Consider the following 14,495-nt stretch of genomic DNA (forward strand, 5'->3'; position numbering starts at 1 on the left):
AACATTTTCCGTCTCGATAGAACTGCCAAAGGGAGTGGGGTTGCAATCTACTGTAGAGAGAGCCTGCAGAGCTCTATCGTACTATCCAGGTCTGTGCCCAAACAGTTTGAGCTTCTACTTCTAAAAATCAACCTTTCCAGAAATAAGTCTCTCACTGTTGCCGCTTGCTACAGACCCCCCTCAGCCCAGAGCTGTGCCCTGGACACCATATGGGAACTGATCGCCCCCCATCTATCCTCAGAGTTCGTACTGCTTGGTGACCGAACTGGGATATGCTTAACACCCCGGCCAACCTACAATCTAAACTAGATGCCCTTAATCTCACACAAATTATCAACGAACCTACCAGGTACAACCCCAAATCTGTAAACATGGGCACCCTCATTGATATCATCCTGACAAATATATCCTCTAAATAGACCTCCGCTGTCTTCAACCAGGATCTCAGCGATTACTGCCTTATTGCCTGCGTCCGTAATGGGTCCGCGGTCAAACGACCACTCCTCATCACTGTCAAACACTCCCTAAAACACTTCAGCGAGCAGGCCTTTCTAATTGACCTGGCCCGGGTATCCTGGATGGATATTGACCTCATTCCGTCAGTAGAGGATGCCTGGTTGTTCTTTAAAAGTGCTTTCCTCTCAATCTTAAATAAGCATGCCCCATTCAAAAAATTATCCTCAGACTTGACTGCCCTTGACCAGCACAAAAACATCCTGTGGCGTACTGCATTAGCATCGAACAGCCCCCGCGATATGCAACTTTTTAGGGAAGTCAGGAACCAATATACACAATCAGTTAGGAAAGCAAAGGCTAGCTTTTTCAAACAGAAATGTGCATCCTGTAGCACTAACTCCAAAAAGTTTTGGGACACTGTAGTCCATGGAAAATAAGCGCACCTCCTCCCAACTGCCCACTGCACTGAGGGTAGGAAACACTGTCACCACAGATAAATCTACAATGATCGAGAATTTCAACAAGCATTTTGCTACGGCTGGCCATGCTTTCCACCTGGCTACCACTACCCCGGACCCCAGCTCTGCACCCTCCGCTGCAACGTGCCCATGCCCCCCCCTATAAAAAAAAAATCTGGACCCCTACAAATCAGCAGGGCCAGACAATCTGGACCTTTTCTTTCTAAAATTAGCCGCCGAAATTGTCACAACCCCTATTACTAGCCTGTTCAACCTCTCTTTCGTAACGTCTGAGATCCCAGGAGATTGGAAAGCTGCCGCGGTCATCCCCCTCTTCAAAGGGGTGACACTCTAGATCCAAACTGTTACACACCTATATCCATCCTGCCCTGCCCTTCGAAAGTATTTGAAAGCCAAGTTAACAAACAGATCACCGTCCATTTCGAATCCCACCGTACCTTCTCCGCTATGCAATCCGGTTTCCGAGCTGGACATGGGTGCACCTCAGCCACGCTCAAGGTGGGATGGGGGTGCCACAGGGTTCAATTCTCGGGCCGACTCTATTCTCTGTGTATATCAATGATGTCCTTCTTGCTGCTGGTGACGCTCGGATCCACCTCTATGCGCACGGCACCATTTTGTATACATCTGGCCCTTCATTGGACACTATGTTAACAAACCTCCAAACGAGCTTCAACGCCATACAACACTCCTTCCGTAGCCTCCAACTGCTCTTAAACACGAGTAATACTAAATGCATGCTCTTCAACCGAACGCTGCCTGCACCCGCCCACCCGACTAGAATCACTACTCTCGGCGGGTCTGACCTAGAGTATGTGGACAACTACAAATACCTAGGTGTATGGTTAGACTGTAAACTATCCTTCCAGACTCACATTAAGCATCTCCATTCAAAAGTTAGATCTAGAATCGGCTTCCTATTTCGCAACAAAGCCTCCTTCACTCATGCTGCCAAACATGCCCTCGTAAAACGGACTATCCTACCGATCCTTGACTTTGGCGATGTCATTTACAAATCAGCCTCCAACACTCTACTCAGCAAATTGGATGTAGTCTATCACAGTGCCATCCGTTTTGTCACCAAAGCCCCATATACTACCCAACATTGTGACCTGTACGCTCTTGTTGGCTGGCCCTCACTACATATTCGTCGCCAAACCCACTGGCTCCAGGTCATCTATAAATCACTGCTAGGCAAATCCCCATCTTATCTTAGCTCACTGGTCACCATAGCAACACCCACCCGTAGTCTGCGCTCCAGCAGGTATATCTCACTGGTCATCCCCAAACCCAACACCTCCTTTGGCCGCCATTCCTTCCAGTTCTCTGCTGCCAATGACTAGAACGACCTGCAAAAATCTCTGAAGCTGGAGACTCTTATCTCCCTTACTAACTTTAAGTGTCAGTTGTCAGAGCAGCTTACCGATCACTGCACCTGTACACAGACATTCTGAAATTAGCCCACCCAACTACCTCATCCCCATATTGTTATTTATTTTGCTAATTTGCACCCCAGTATCTCTATTTGCACATCATATTTTGCACATCTATCATTCCAGTGTTAATACGAAGTTGTAACTATTTTGCACTATGGCCTATTTATTGCCTTATCTCCATAACTTACTACATTTGCACACACTGTATATATATTTTCTGTTGTATTTTTGACTTTATGTTTTGTTTACTCCATATGTAACCCTGTTGTTGTTTTTATCGCACTGCTTTGCTTTATCTTGGCCAGGTCGCAGTTGTAAATGAGAACTTGTTCTCAACTGGCTTACCTGGTTAAATAAAATTACTGAGGAGTGGCTTCCGTCTGGCCACTCTACCATAATGGCCTGATTGGTGGAGTGCTGCAGAGATGGTTGTCCTTTTGGAAGTTTCTCCTATCTCTACTCTGGAGCTCTGTCAGAGTGACCATCGGCTTCTTGGTCACCTTCTTGACTAACGTCCTTCACCCCCGATTGCTCACTTTGTCCAGGCGGCCAGCTCTAGGAAGAGACTTGGTGGTGTGTGTGTATGTACAGTGAGGGAAAAAAGTATTTGATTCCCTGCTGATTTTTTACATTTGCCCACTGACAAAGACATGATCAGTCTATAATTTTAATGGTAGGTTTTTTGAACAGTGAGAGATAGAATAACATTTTTAAAAACATCCAGAAAAACTAATGTCAAAAATGTTATAAATGTATTTGCATTTTAATGAGGGAAATAAGTATTTGACCCCTCTGCAAAACATGACTTAGTACTTGGTGGCAAAACCCTTGTTGGCAATCCCAGAGGTCAGACATTTCTTGTAATTGGCCACCAGGTTTGCAGACATCTCAGGAGGGATTTTGTCCCAGTCCTCTTTGCAGATCTTCTCCAAGTCATTAAGGTTTTGAGGCTGACGTTTGGCAACTCGAACCTTCAGCTCCCTCCACAGATTTTCTATGGGATTAAGGTCTGGAAACTGGCTAGGCCACTCCAGGACCTTGATGTGCTTCTTCTTGAGCTACTCCTTTGTTGCCTTGGCTGTGTGTTTTGGGTCAATATCATGCTGGAATACCCATCCACGACCCATTTTCAATGCCCTGGCTGAGGGAAGGAGGTTCTCACCCAAGATTTGACAGTACATGGCCCCGTCCATCGTCTCTTTGATGCGGTGAAGTTGTCCTGTCCCCTTAGCAGAAAAACACCCCCAAAGCATAATGTTTTCACCTCCGTGTTTGACGGTGGGGATGGTGTTCTTGGGGTCATAGGTGTCGTAGAAATATTTGACTCAAAAATAGTCATCTCAAAAATATCTCTCAAGACATCGGAGCTTGTGAATCTAAGAATTAGACTTTATTATTTGCATAACAAAGCCGAGCTTGCTCCATGGAGCAACAACTGTCTCTCTTTGGCTTAGAGCTCCCTTTTTATACACACAAATGCATAATCATGTTACATAGCATATACAGTCCCTCCCCTTAGGGCAAATGATAACTTATTTTAGTGCCACTCTACCCTTATCTTTCAACGTCCAGATGTCACATGTGGTTTACTCCAAAAGGTCATGGGCGCTTTTCCATAGGAAGCCTCTTCCCTAATCTCATTATATTGGTAGCAGACCCTTTCCCTAATCTCATTATATTGGTAGCAGACCCTTTCTTTACAAATAATACACGTACATACATTAAGGCATTTATCATTTACCACCCTCCCTGGCCCTTGAGATTATGTGCATGTGGCCATGTGTCAGGTCATAGGGTCATAAGCAAAACAAATGATGACACTAGGTCCATTGTTACTCCAATCTCCACACAGCCATCACATGTCATTGACATACCCAGACCAGCTGCAGGGAGTTTATGAAAAACACATAAATGTCTCTGCTCTGTATTAACCCTTCAACTGGTTCTCAATCCATAAACATTTTAAGGCATATAGGTGTTTAATTCTACAACATATGTACTTTAAAATCATCCATATAGGCAGCATTCCTCCTCCTCCAAACACGGCGAGTTGAGTTGATGCCAAAGAGTTTGATTTTGGTCTCATCTGACCACAACACTTTCACCCAGTTCTCCTTTGAATCATTCAGATGTTCATTCAGATGTTCATTGGCAAACTTCAGACGGGCCTGTATATGTGCTTTCTCGAGCAGGGGGACCTTGCGGGCGCTGCAGGATTTCAGTCCTTCACGGCGTAGTGTGTTACCAATTGTTTTCTTGGTGACTATGGTCCCAGCTGCCTTGAGATCATTGACAAGATCCTCCCGTGTAGTTCTGGGCTGATTCCTCACCGTTCTTATGATCATTGCAACTCCACGAGGTGAGTTCTTGCATGGAGCCCCAGGCCGAGGGAGATTGACAGGTCTTTTGTGTTTCTTCCATTTGCGAATAATTGCACCAACTGTTGTCACCTTCTCACCAAGCTGCTTGGCGATGGTCTTGTAGCCCATTCCAGCCTTGTGTAGCGCTACAATCTTGTCCCTGACATCCTTGGAGAGCTCTTTGGTCTTGGCCATGGTGGAGAGTTTGGAATCTGATTGATTGCAAAAGGTGGCTTTTATACAGGTAACAAGCTGAGATTAGGAGCATTCCCTTTAAGAGTGTGCTCCTAATCTCAGTTCGTTACCAGTATAAAAGACACCTGGGAGCCAGACATATTTCTGATTGAGAGGGGGTCAAATACTTATTTCCCTCATTAAAATGCAAATCAATGTATAACATTTTTGACATGCGTTTTTTCTGGATTATTTTGTTGTTATTCTGTCTCTCACTGTTCAAATAAACCTACCATTAAAATTATAGACTGATCATTTCTTTGTCAGTGGGCAAACGTACAAAATCAGCAGGGGATCAAATACTTTTTTCCCCTCACTTTCTTATCTATCTAAAAAATACTATGGTATTTATGGTATAAATAAACCTTTATAATCAAAGTACAGCGTCAGCGGATCTTTTTATCATCACAGCATTATCAGCATAGTTGTCTTTACACCACACTATCTATCTATTTATATATATATATATATATATATATATAGATATATAGATATATATATATATATATAGATATAGATAGATGCATATATATATAAAATACTATGGTAGTGGGGGAACAGGAAGTTCCGCCATTCGTCAGAATATAGAAAGCGCCAGAACTGCGATGTCAAGAAGATAACTTTTGTGTCCGTTTCAACTCATTACTACAGGTATGTAATAGCACAGTTAAACTTTCCAATGTCTAAAGAACATGCATACCATGCTAGGTAACACATCCATTAACATATTACCACGTTTGGTGAAGGTTGCTATGTGTTGTTCAGTGGGGAAAAAAAGTATTTAGTCAGCCACCAATTGTGCAAGTTCTCCCACTTAAAAAGATGAGGCCTGTAATTTTCATCATAGGTACACGTCAACTATGACAGACAAAATGAGAAAAAGAAATCCTGAAAATCACATTGTAGAATTTTTTATGAATTTGTTTGCAAATTATGGTGGAAAATAAGTATTTGGTCAATAACAAAAGTTTCTCAATACTTTGTATATACCCTTTGTTGGCAATGACACAGGTCAAACGTTTTCTGTAAGTCTTCACAAAGTTTTCACACACTGTTGCTGGTATTTTGGCCCATTCCTCCATGCAGATCTCCTCTAGAGCAGTGATGTTTTGGGGCTGTCGCTGGGCAACACAGACTTTCAACTCCCTCCAAAGATTTTCTATGGGGTTGAGATCTGGAGACTGGCTAGGCCACTCCAGGACCTTGAAATGCTTCTTACGAAGCCACTCCTTCGTTGCCCGGGCGGTGTGTTTGGGATCATTGTCATGCTGAAAGACCCAGCCACGTTTCATCTTCAATGCCCTTGCTGATGGAAGGAGGTTTTCACTCAAAATCTCACGATACATGGCCCCATTCATTCTTTCCTTTACACGGATCAGTCGTCCTGGTCCCTTTGCAGAAAAACAGCCCAAAAGCATGATGTTTCCACCCCCATGCTTCACAGTAGGTATGTTGTTCTTTGGATGCAACTCAGCATTCTTTGTCCTCCAAACACGACGAGTTGAGTTTTTACCAAAAAGTTCTATTTTGGTTTCATCTGACCATATGACATTCTCCCAATCCTCTTCTGGATCATCCAAATGCACTCTAGCAAACTTCAGACGGGCCTGGACATGTACTGGCTTAAGCATGGGGACACGCCTGGCACTGCAGGATTTGAGTCCCTGGCGGCGTAGTGTGTTACTGATGGTAGGCTTTGTTACTTTGGTCCCAGCTCTCTGCAGGTCATTCACTAGGTCCCCCCGTGTGGTTCTGGGATTTTTGCTCACTGTTCTTGTGATCATTTTGACCCCACGGGGTGAGATCTTGCATGGTGCCCCAGATCGAGGGAGATTATCAGTGGTCTTTTATGTCTTCCATTTCCTAATAATTGCTCCCACAGTTGATTTCTTCAAACCAAGCTGCTTACCTATTGCAGATTCAGTCTTCCCAGCCTGGTGCAGGTCTACAATTTTGTTTCTGGTGTCCTTTGACAGCTCTTTGGTCTTGGCCATAGTGGAGTTTGGAGTGTGACTGTTTGAGGTTGTGAACAGGTGTCTTTTATACTGATAACAAGTTCAAACAGGTGCCATTAATACAGGTAACGAGTGGAGGACAGAGGAGCCTCTTAAAGAAGAAGTTACAGGTCTGTCTCCTGAGTGGCGCAGTGGTCTAAGGCCCTGCATCGCAGTGCTAACTGTGCCACTAGAGATCCTGGTTCGAATCCAGGCTCTGTCGCAGCCGGCCGCGACCGGGAGACTCATGGGCGGCGCACAATTGGCCCAGCGTCGTCCAGGGTAGGGGAGGGAATGGCCGGCAGGGATGTAGCTCAGTTGACAGAGCATGGCGTTTGCAACGCCAGGGTTGTGGGTTCGATTCCCACAGGGGCTAGTATAAAAAAAATATGTATTCACTAACTGTAAGTCGCTCTGGATAAGAGCGTCTGCTAAATGACTAAAATGTAAATGTAAATGTCTGTGAGAGCCAGAAATCTTGCTTGTTTGTAGGTGACCAAATACTTATTTTCCACCATAATTTGCAAATAAATTCATTAAAAATCCTACAATGTGATTTTCTGGAAAATGTTTTCTCAATTTGTCTGTCATAGTTGACGTGTACCTATGATGCAAATTGGTGGCTGACTAAATACTTTTTTTCTCCACTGTACCATGCTAGGTAACAAATTAATTAAGATATTACCACGTTTGGTGAAGGTTGCTATGTGTTGTTTTTGTTTCAAACCGAGTGAAGAACGTGATAACTATTTTACAAGTCACATAGCTAGAGACTTTGGGTTTGTCTGAGTGGATGTACATCATTTTGTCAAGGTAATTTCATAAATAATTTATTTATTTGAGATTTCTGAGTTCATTTAGCATGTTATTGTTTTTTTGTCAAAATTCACGAGCTGGTAAAATGCCGGCGCCCTTTCGGTCAGCGTCAACGGACTACAGTGCGGACAGTGCGGGTCCATCAGAGAGCGACAATTTCACGGTTGCACTACTGTTTTGAAACTTAATATAATGATTATCGGTTTTCTACATGTGTAGAACTATTCAGACACATTCCGTTGTTTCTATCTATAAATGTTAATGGTGTGAACAGGAAATACAATTGCTTTTAACGCCCTTCTCCCCCGATTGCTCACTTCGGCCAGCTCTAGGAAGAGTCTTGGGGTGTGTGTGTGTGTGTGTATATATATGTATATATATATATATATATATATATATATATATATATATATATATATGTGTGTGTATATATATATATATATATCAGTTGAAGTCGGAAGTTTAGTCATTAAAACTCGTTTTTCAACCACTCCATAAAGTTCTTGTTAACAAACTATAGTTTTGGCAAGTAATGACAAGTAATTTTTCCAACAATTGTTTACAGACAGATTATTTCACTTATAATTCACTGTATCACAATTCCAGTGGGTCAGAAGTTTACATTCACTAAGTTGACTGTGCCTTTAAACAGCTTGGAAAATTCCAGAAAATGATGTCATGGCTTTAGAAGCTTCTGATATTCTAATTGACATCATTTGAGTCAATTGGAGGTGTACCTCTGAATGTATTTCAAGGCCTACCTTCAAACTCAGTGCCTCTTTGCTTTACCATGGGAAAATCAAAATAAATCAGCCAAGACCTCAGGAAAAAAATGGTAGACATCCACAAGTCTGGTTCATCCTTGGGAGCAATTTTCAAATGCCTGAAGGTAACACGTTCATCTGTACAAACAATAGTATGCGAGTATAAACACCATGGGACCACACAGCCGTCATACCGCTCAGGAAGGAGACCCGTTCTGTCTCCTAGAGATGAACGTACTTTGGTGCGAAAAGTGCACATCAATCCCAGAACAACAACAAAGGACCTTGTGAAGATGCTGGAGAAAACAGGTACAAAAGTATCTATATCCACAGTAAACCGTGTCCTATATCGACATAACCTGAAAGCCCACTCAGCAAGGAAGAAGCAACTGCTCCAAAACCACCATAAAAAAGCCAGACTATGGTTTGCAACTGCACATGGGGACAAATATCGTACTTTTTGGAGAAATGTCCTCTGGTCTGATGAAACAAAAATATAACTGTTTGGCCATAATGACCATCGTTATGTTTGGAGGAAAAAGGGGGATGCTTGCAAGCCGAAGAACTCCATGCCAACCGCGAAGCGCAGGGGTGGCAGCATCATGCTGTGGGGGTGCTTTGCTTCAGGAGGGACTGGTGCACTTCACAAAATAGGTGGCATCATGAGGAAGGAAAATTATATGGATATATTGAAGCAACATCTCAAGATATCAGTCAGCAAGATAAAGCTTGGTCGCAAATAGGTCTTCCAAATGGACAATGATCCCAAGCATACATCCAAAGTTGTGGCAAAATGGCTTAAGGACATCAAGTCAAGGTATTGGAGTGGCCATCACAAAGCCCTGACCTCAATCCTATAGAAAATGTGTGGGCAGAACTGAAAAAGCGTGTGCTAGCAAGGAGTCCTACAAACCTGACTCAGTTACACCAGCTCTTTCAGGAGGAATGGGCCAAAATTCACCCAACTTATTGTGGGAAGCTTGTGGAAGGCTACCCGACACGTTTACCCAAGTTAAACAATTTAAAGGCAATGCTACCAAATACTAATTGAGTGTATGTAAACATCTGACCCACTGGGAATCTGATGAAGGAAATAAAAGCTGAAATAAATCATTATCTCTACTATTATTCTGAAATTTTCACTTAAAATAATAATAATAATAATAAAGTGGTGATCCTAACTGACGTAAGACTGGGAATTTTTACTAAGATTAAATGTCAGGAATTGTGTAATACTGAGTTTAAATGTATTTGGCTAAGGTGTATGTACACTTCCGACTTCAACTGTACATTGTGTAGTGTGTACTTTGTAATGTTAATTATTTGTTGTCAATTCTTAGCTACCTGATCTATTAAAATGAGATCAGTGTTTGACTTGGACAGAAGCTCAACAGAGCTGAATATCAGCACCTGAAATGTCTACTGCTTGAGCTCATGTTCCTCTTATAGAATATTAGCTCAAAGGTATTGTGGGGCTCCTGCACCTAAATATATACCGTACCGGCACCCAAAATTAGTACTTTTTCAGTCAAACACTGAATTAGATGATTGAAAAATACAAAATATTTTTAGAGAATAAAGAATGTGCCTGAATTGTCAAGACAATAACTTTTGTTTCCGTTTCTCTTTATTACTACTTGCCAACTCAGGTATAAGTCCGGTAACATCAACAGTGAGGACAAACCCAGCCTGCCTCTCTCCTTCCACGCTGAGTCCAAACCTACGGTCAGTGGGTCCTGATTGTGACAGTGGAGCCCAGTTTGCACTGCAGGATCCAGAGATGGCATCAGTGAAGCTGGAATACTGCAGTCAAACACTGGAGCTGAATGTCAACATTAAAGATGAAGAAGAGGAGGAGAAGATTGGGAAATGTGTTTCTCATGGTAAGAGCAGGTTCTATCTAATTAAGTTTGTGTTTGTTCCAACTTCTCACTGTGCATGAAAAGTTGCAGTAGAACTGTTTCATGATGAACTGTTTCAATGAGAAGGTAGATATTATTTCATGCTACTGACATGGTTTGACACCAGTATTGCCAGCATTTGTTTTATTCACTGGGCTATCTGGAGTGATCAGAGAGTAGACTAAAGAAGTCAAGTAGACAAACTGCCAATGTTTTAAAGTTCTATGAAATGAGTCTGTGTAGTTACTAACCCTTGTGATAGTGAGTGGAGGATGATATGGCTCATAATTTGCATGACTTTTGTCCCTTTTTAGCTTTCGACTCTTACCAACTTTTAGAATAGTTCCCCCCCCCCCTTTTGTATTGTACAGCCTACTGATATGTAAACATATGTCACCTGGTCCAGCCAGAAGAGGACTGGCCACCCCTTTGAGCCTGGTTCCTCTCTATGTTTCTCCCTGGGTTCCTGCTTCATAGGGAGGTTTTAGTAGCCACTATGTTGTCTCTGTCTTGTGTAATAGTAGTGAAGACATCAAAGCTATTCAACAACACATATGGAATCGTTTAGTAGCCAAAAAAGTGTTAAACATATCAAAATATATTTTATATTTTAAGTTCTTCTAAGTAGCCACCCTTTGCCTTGATTACAGCTTTGCACACTCTTGGCACACCTGGAATGCATTTCAATTAACAGGTGTGCCTTGTTAAAAGTTAATTTGTGGAATTTCTTTCCTTCTTAATAAATTTGAGCCAATCAGTTGTGTTGTGACAAGGTAGGGGTGGTATGCAGAAGATAACCCTATTTGCTAAAAGACCAAGTCCATATTATGGCAAGTTCATTATAGTTATCAGCCTCAGAAATTGCAGCCCAAATACATTATTCAGAGTTCAAGTAACAGACAAATCTCAACATCAACTGTTCAGAGGAGACTGCGTGAATCAGGCCTTCAAGGTCGAATTGCTGCAAAGAAACCACTTCTAAAGGACACCAATAAGAAGAAGATACTTTCTTGGGCAAAAAAACACGAGCAATGGACATTAGACCGGTGGAAATCTGTCCATTGGTCTGATGAGTCCAAATGTCTGATTTTTGGTTCCAACAGCCGTGTCTTTGTGAGACACAGAGTAGGTGAACGGAAGATCTCTGCATGTGTAGATCCCACCGTGAAGCATGGAGGAGGATGTGTGATGGTGTGGGGGTGCTTTGCTGGTGACACTGTCTGTGATCTATTTAGAATTCAAGGCACACTTAACCAGCATGGCTCCACATCATTCTGCAGTGATACGCCATCCCATCTGGTTTGCACTTAGTGGGACTATCATTTGTTTTTCAACTCCTACAGGCTGTGTAAGGGCTATTTGACCAAGAAGGAGAGTGATGGAGTGCTGCAACAGATGACCTGGCCTCCACAATCACCCGACCTCAACCCAATTGAGATTTGGGATGAGTTGTACCGCAGAGTGAAGGAAAAGCAGCCAACAAGTGCTAAGCATATGTGGGAACTCCTTCAAGACTGTTGGAAAAGCATTGAAGTTGATTGAGAGAATGCCAAGAGTTTGGAAAGCTGTCAAGGCAAAGGGTGGCTACATTGAATAATCTAAAATACAACATATGTTTAACACTTTTTTGGGTTACTACATGATTCCATATGTGTTATAGAATAGGTCTGATGTCTTCACTATTATTCTACAAGGTAGAAAATAGTAAAAAAATAAAGAAAAACCCTTGAATGAGTAGGTGTGTCAGCCTTTGACTGGTACTGTATATTACACCAATAAATTTGATTGACATGTATATTAAGTCGCTCTGGATAAGAGCGTCTGCTAAATGACTAAAATGTAAATGTAAATGTACACCAACTGGCTGGTTCTTCTGATGTTGTTCACACAGGAGACCGTATTGAGACATTCTCTACATCCAGAGAGCAACAGCAGGAAGATCACAGAGCTAAGAGGTCTCACCACTGCCCACATTGTGAGGAGATTTTCCCAATTCTATCAAAGTTAAAAATACACCTACAAATACACACAGGCAAGAATCTGTATTTCTGCACTGACTGTGGGAAGAATTTCACAACATCAAAGGCTCTGACAGTTCATCAGAGAGTGCACACAGGAGAGAAGCCTTACGCCTGCTCTTACTGTGGAAAATGTTTCTCTCGACTGGCCGACCTAAAAATACATGATCGTATACATACAGGAGAGAAGCCTTACTCCTGCTCTGTGTGTGGGAAGAGTTTCTCTCAACTGGGCCACTTAAAAACACATGAACGTATACATACAGGAGAGAAGTCTTACTCCTGCTCAGACTGTGGAAAGAGTTTCTCTCAACTGGGCCACTTAAAAACACATGAACATATACACACAGGAGAGAAGCCGTACTGCTGCTCTGACTGTGGAAAATGTTTTAAATCATCAGCGGAGCTAAAAGTTCATCAGAGAACACACTCAGGAGAGAAGCCTTACTTCTGCTCTGACTGTGGAAAATGTTTTATAACATCAGCTAAGCTAAAAGTTCATCGGAGAACACACACAGGAGAGAAGCCTTACTCCTGCTCTTACTGTGGAAAGAGTTGCTCTCGACTGGGCGACTTAAAACTACATGAACGTATGCATACAGGAGAGAAGCCTTACTCCTGCTCGGATTGTGTAAAATGCTTCACAACATCAACCAATCTAAAAATGCATCAGAGGGTGCACACAGGAGAGAAACCTTACTTCTGCTCTGACTGTGGAAAATGTTTTATAACATCAGCTAAGCTAAAAGTTCATCGGAGAACACACACAGGAGAGAAACCTTACTACTGCTCTGACTGTGGGAAGAGTTTCTCTCAACACCTTAACTTAAAAACACATCAACGTATACACACAGGAGAGAAGCCTCAGTTGTCTCAGACAAGTTGAGATTAAAGTCACTCCATCACTTAATTCTCACCTCATAAAGGAAGTGGTAACAGTGAATTTGATAACATTAACACTCAATTGTGATCCTCTGTAGCTCAGCTGGTAGAGCACGGCGCTTGTAACGCCAAGGTAGTGGGTTCGATCCCCGGGACCACCCATACACAAAAAAAAAAAAAAAAAAATGTATGCACTCATGACTGTAAGTCACTTTGGATAAAAGCGTCTGCTAAATGGCATATTATTATTATTATTATTGTAATCCTATTGTTTCTCACTGTGAGAGAATTGTGACACAATTTTAGTGTGTTTTGTTATCTTCTACTGTAAAGATATTGAGATGACCTTGGATTTGCCCTTAGGGTTGAATACACTCAGTGAGGTCTGATAGATGACTGGGTGGTGCTGCTTTCCTCTGCAGTTTTCTGGGGGAATGAGCTAGTTCGGACACTCATCGGTACAACACAAGACATGCAGCAAGAGGTTTCTTCACAGTCCCCAGGTCCAGAACAGACGCTGGGAAACGCACAGTATTAAATAAAGCCATGACTACATGGGACTCTCTGCCAGGTAACTCAAACTAGCAATAAAACCAGATTCAAAAAAACATAAAATAAAATAAACCTTATGGCACATTTAAAAAATAACAACAGGAACTTTTAGCTCAGCTGATGTTGTGAATTATTTTACACATCTCATATGTATATACTGTATTCTATAATATTCTACTGTATATGCCGCTCTGTCATTGCTTGTCCATATTCAGTTGAAGTCGGAAGTTTACATACACTTAGGTTGGAGTCATTAAAACTCGTTTTTCAACCACTCCACAAATTTCTTTTTAACAAACTATAGTTTTGGCAAGTCGGTTAGGACATCTACTTTGTGCATGACACAAGTCATTTTTCCAACAATTGTTTACAGACAGATTATTTCACTTATAATTCCCTGTATCACAATTCCAGTGGGTCAAAAGTTTACATACACTAAGTTGACTATGCCTTTAAACAGCTTGGAAAATTCCAGAAAATGATGTCATGACTTTAGAAGCTTCTGATAGGCTAATTGACATAATTTGAGTCAATAGGAGGTGTACCTGTGGATGTATTTCAAGGTCTACCTTCAAACTCAGTGCCTTTTTGCTTGACATCATG

General features: G+C 42.0%; 1 protein-coding gene across 1 annotated transcript in view; it reads left to right on the plus strand.

Moving 5' to 3' along the window:
• Positions 1 to 14,274, plus strand: part of LOC311122047 (uncharacterized protein) — a 28,064-nt gene extending 13,790 nt beyond the window's left edge. Inside the window, exons 3-4 of the mRNA XM_084196462.1 lie at positions 10,189 to 10,422; positions 12,332 to 14,274. Coding sequence (XP_084052588.1) covers positions 10,189 to 10,422; positions 12,332 to 13,344 — 1,247 coding nt within the window. The 3' untranslated portion in view covers positions 13,345 to 14,274. The remainder of the gene's footprint in view (positions 1 to 10,188; positions 10,423 to 12,331) is intronic.
• Positions 14,275 to 14,495: the final 221 nt, after the last annotated feature.

The sequence above is a fragment of the Coregonus lavaretus genome, assembly GCF_964263955.1.
Source record: "Coregonus lavaretus genome assembly, contig: HAP1_SCAFFOLD_57, whole genome shotgun sequence".
NCBI lineage: Eukaryota > Metazoa > Chordata > Actinopteri > Salmoniformes > Salmonidae > Coregonus > Coregonus lavaretus.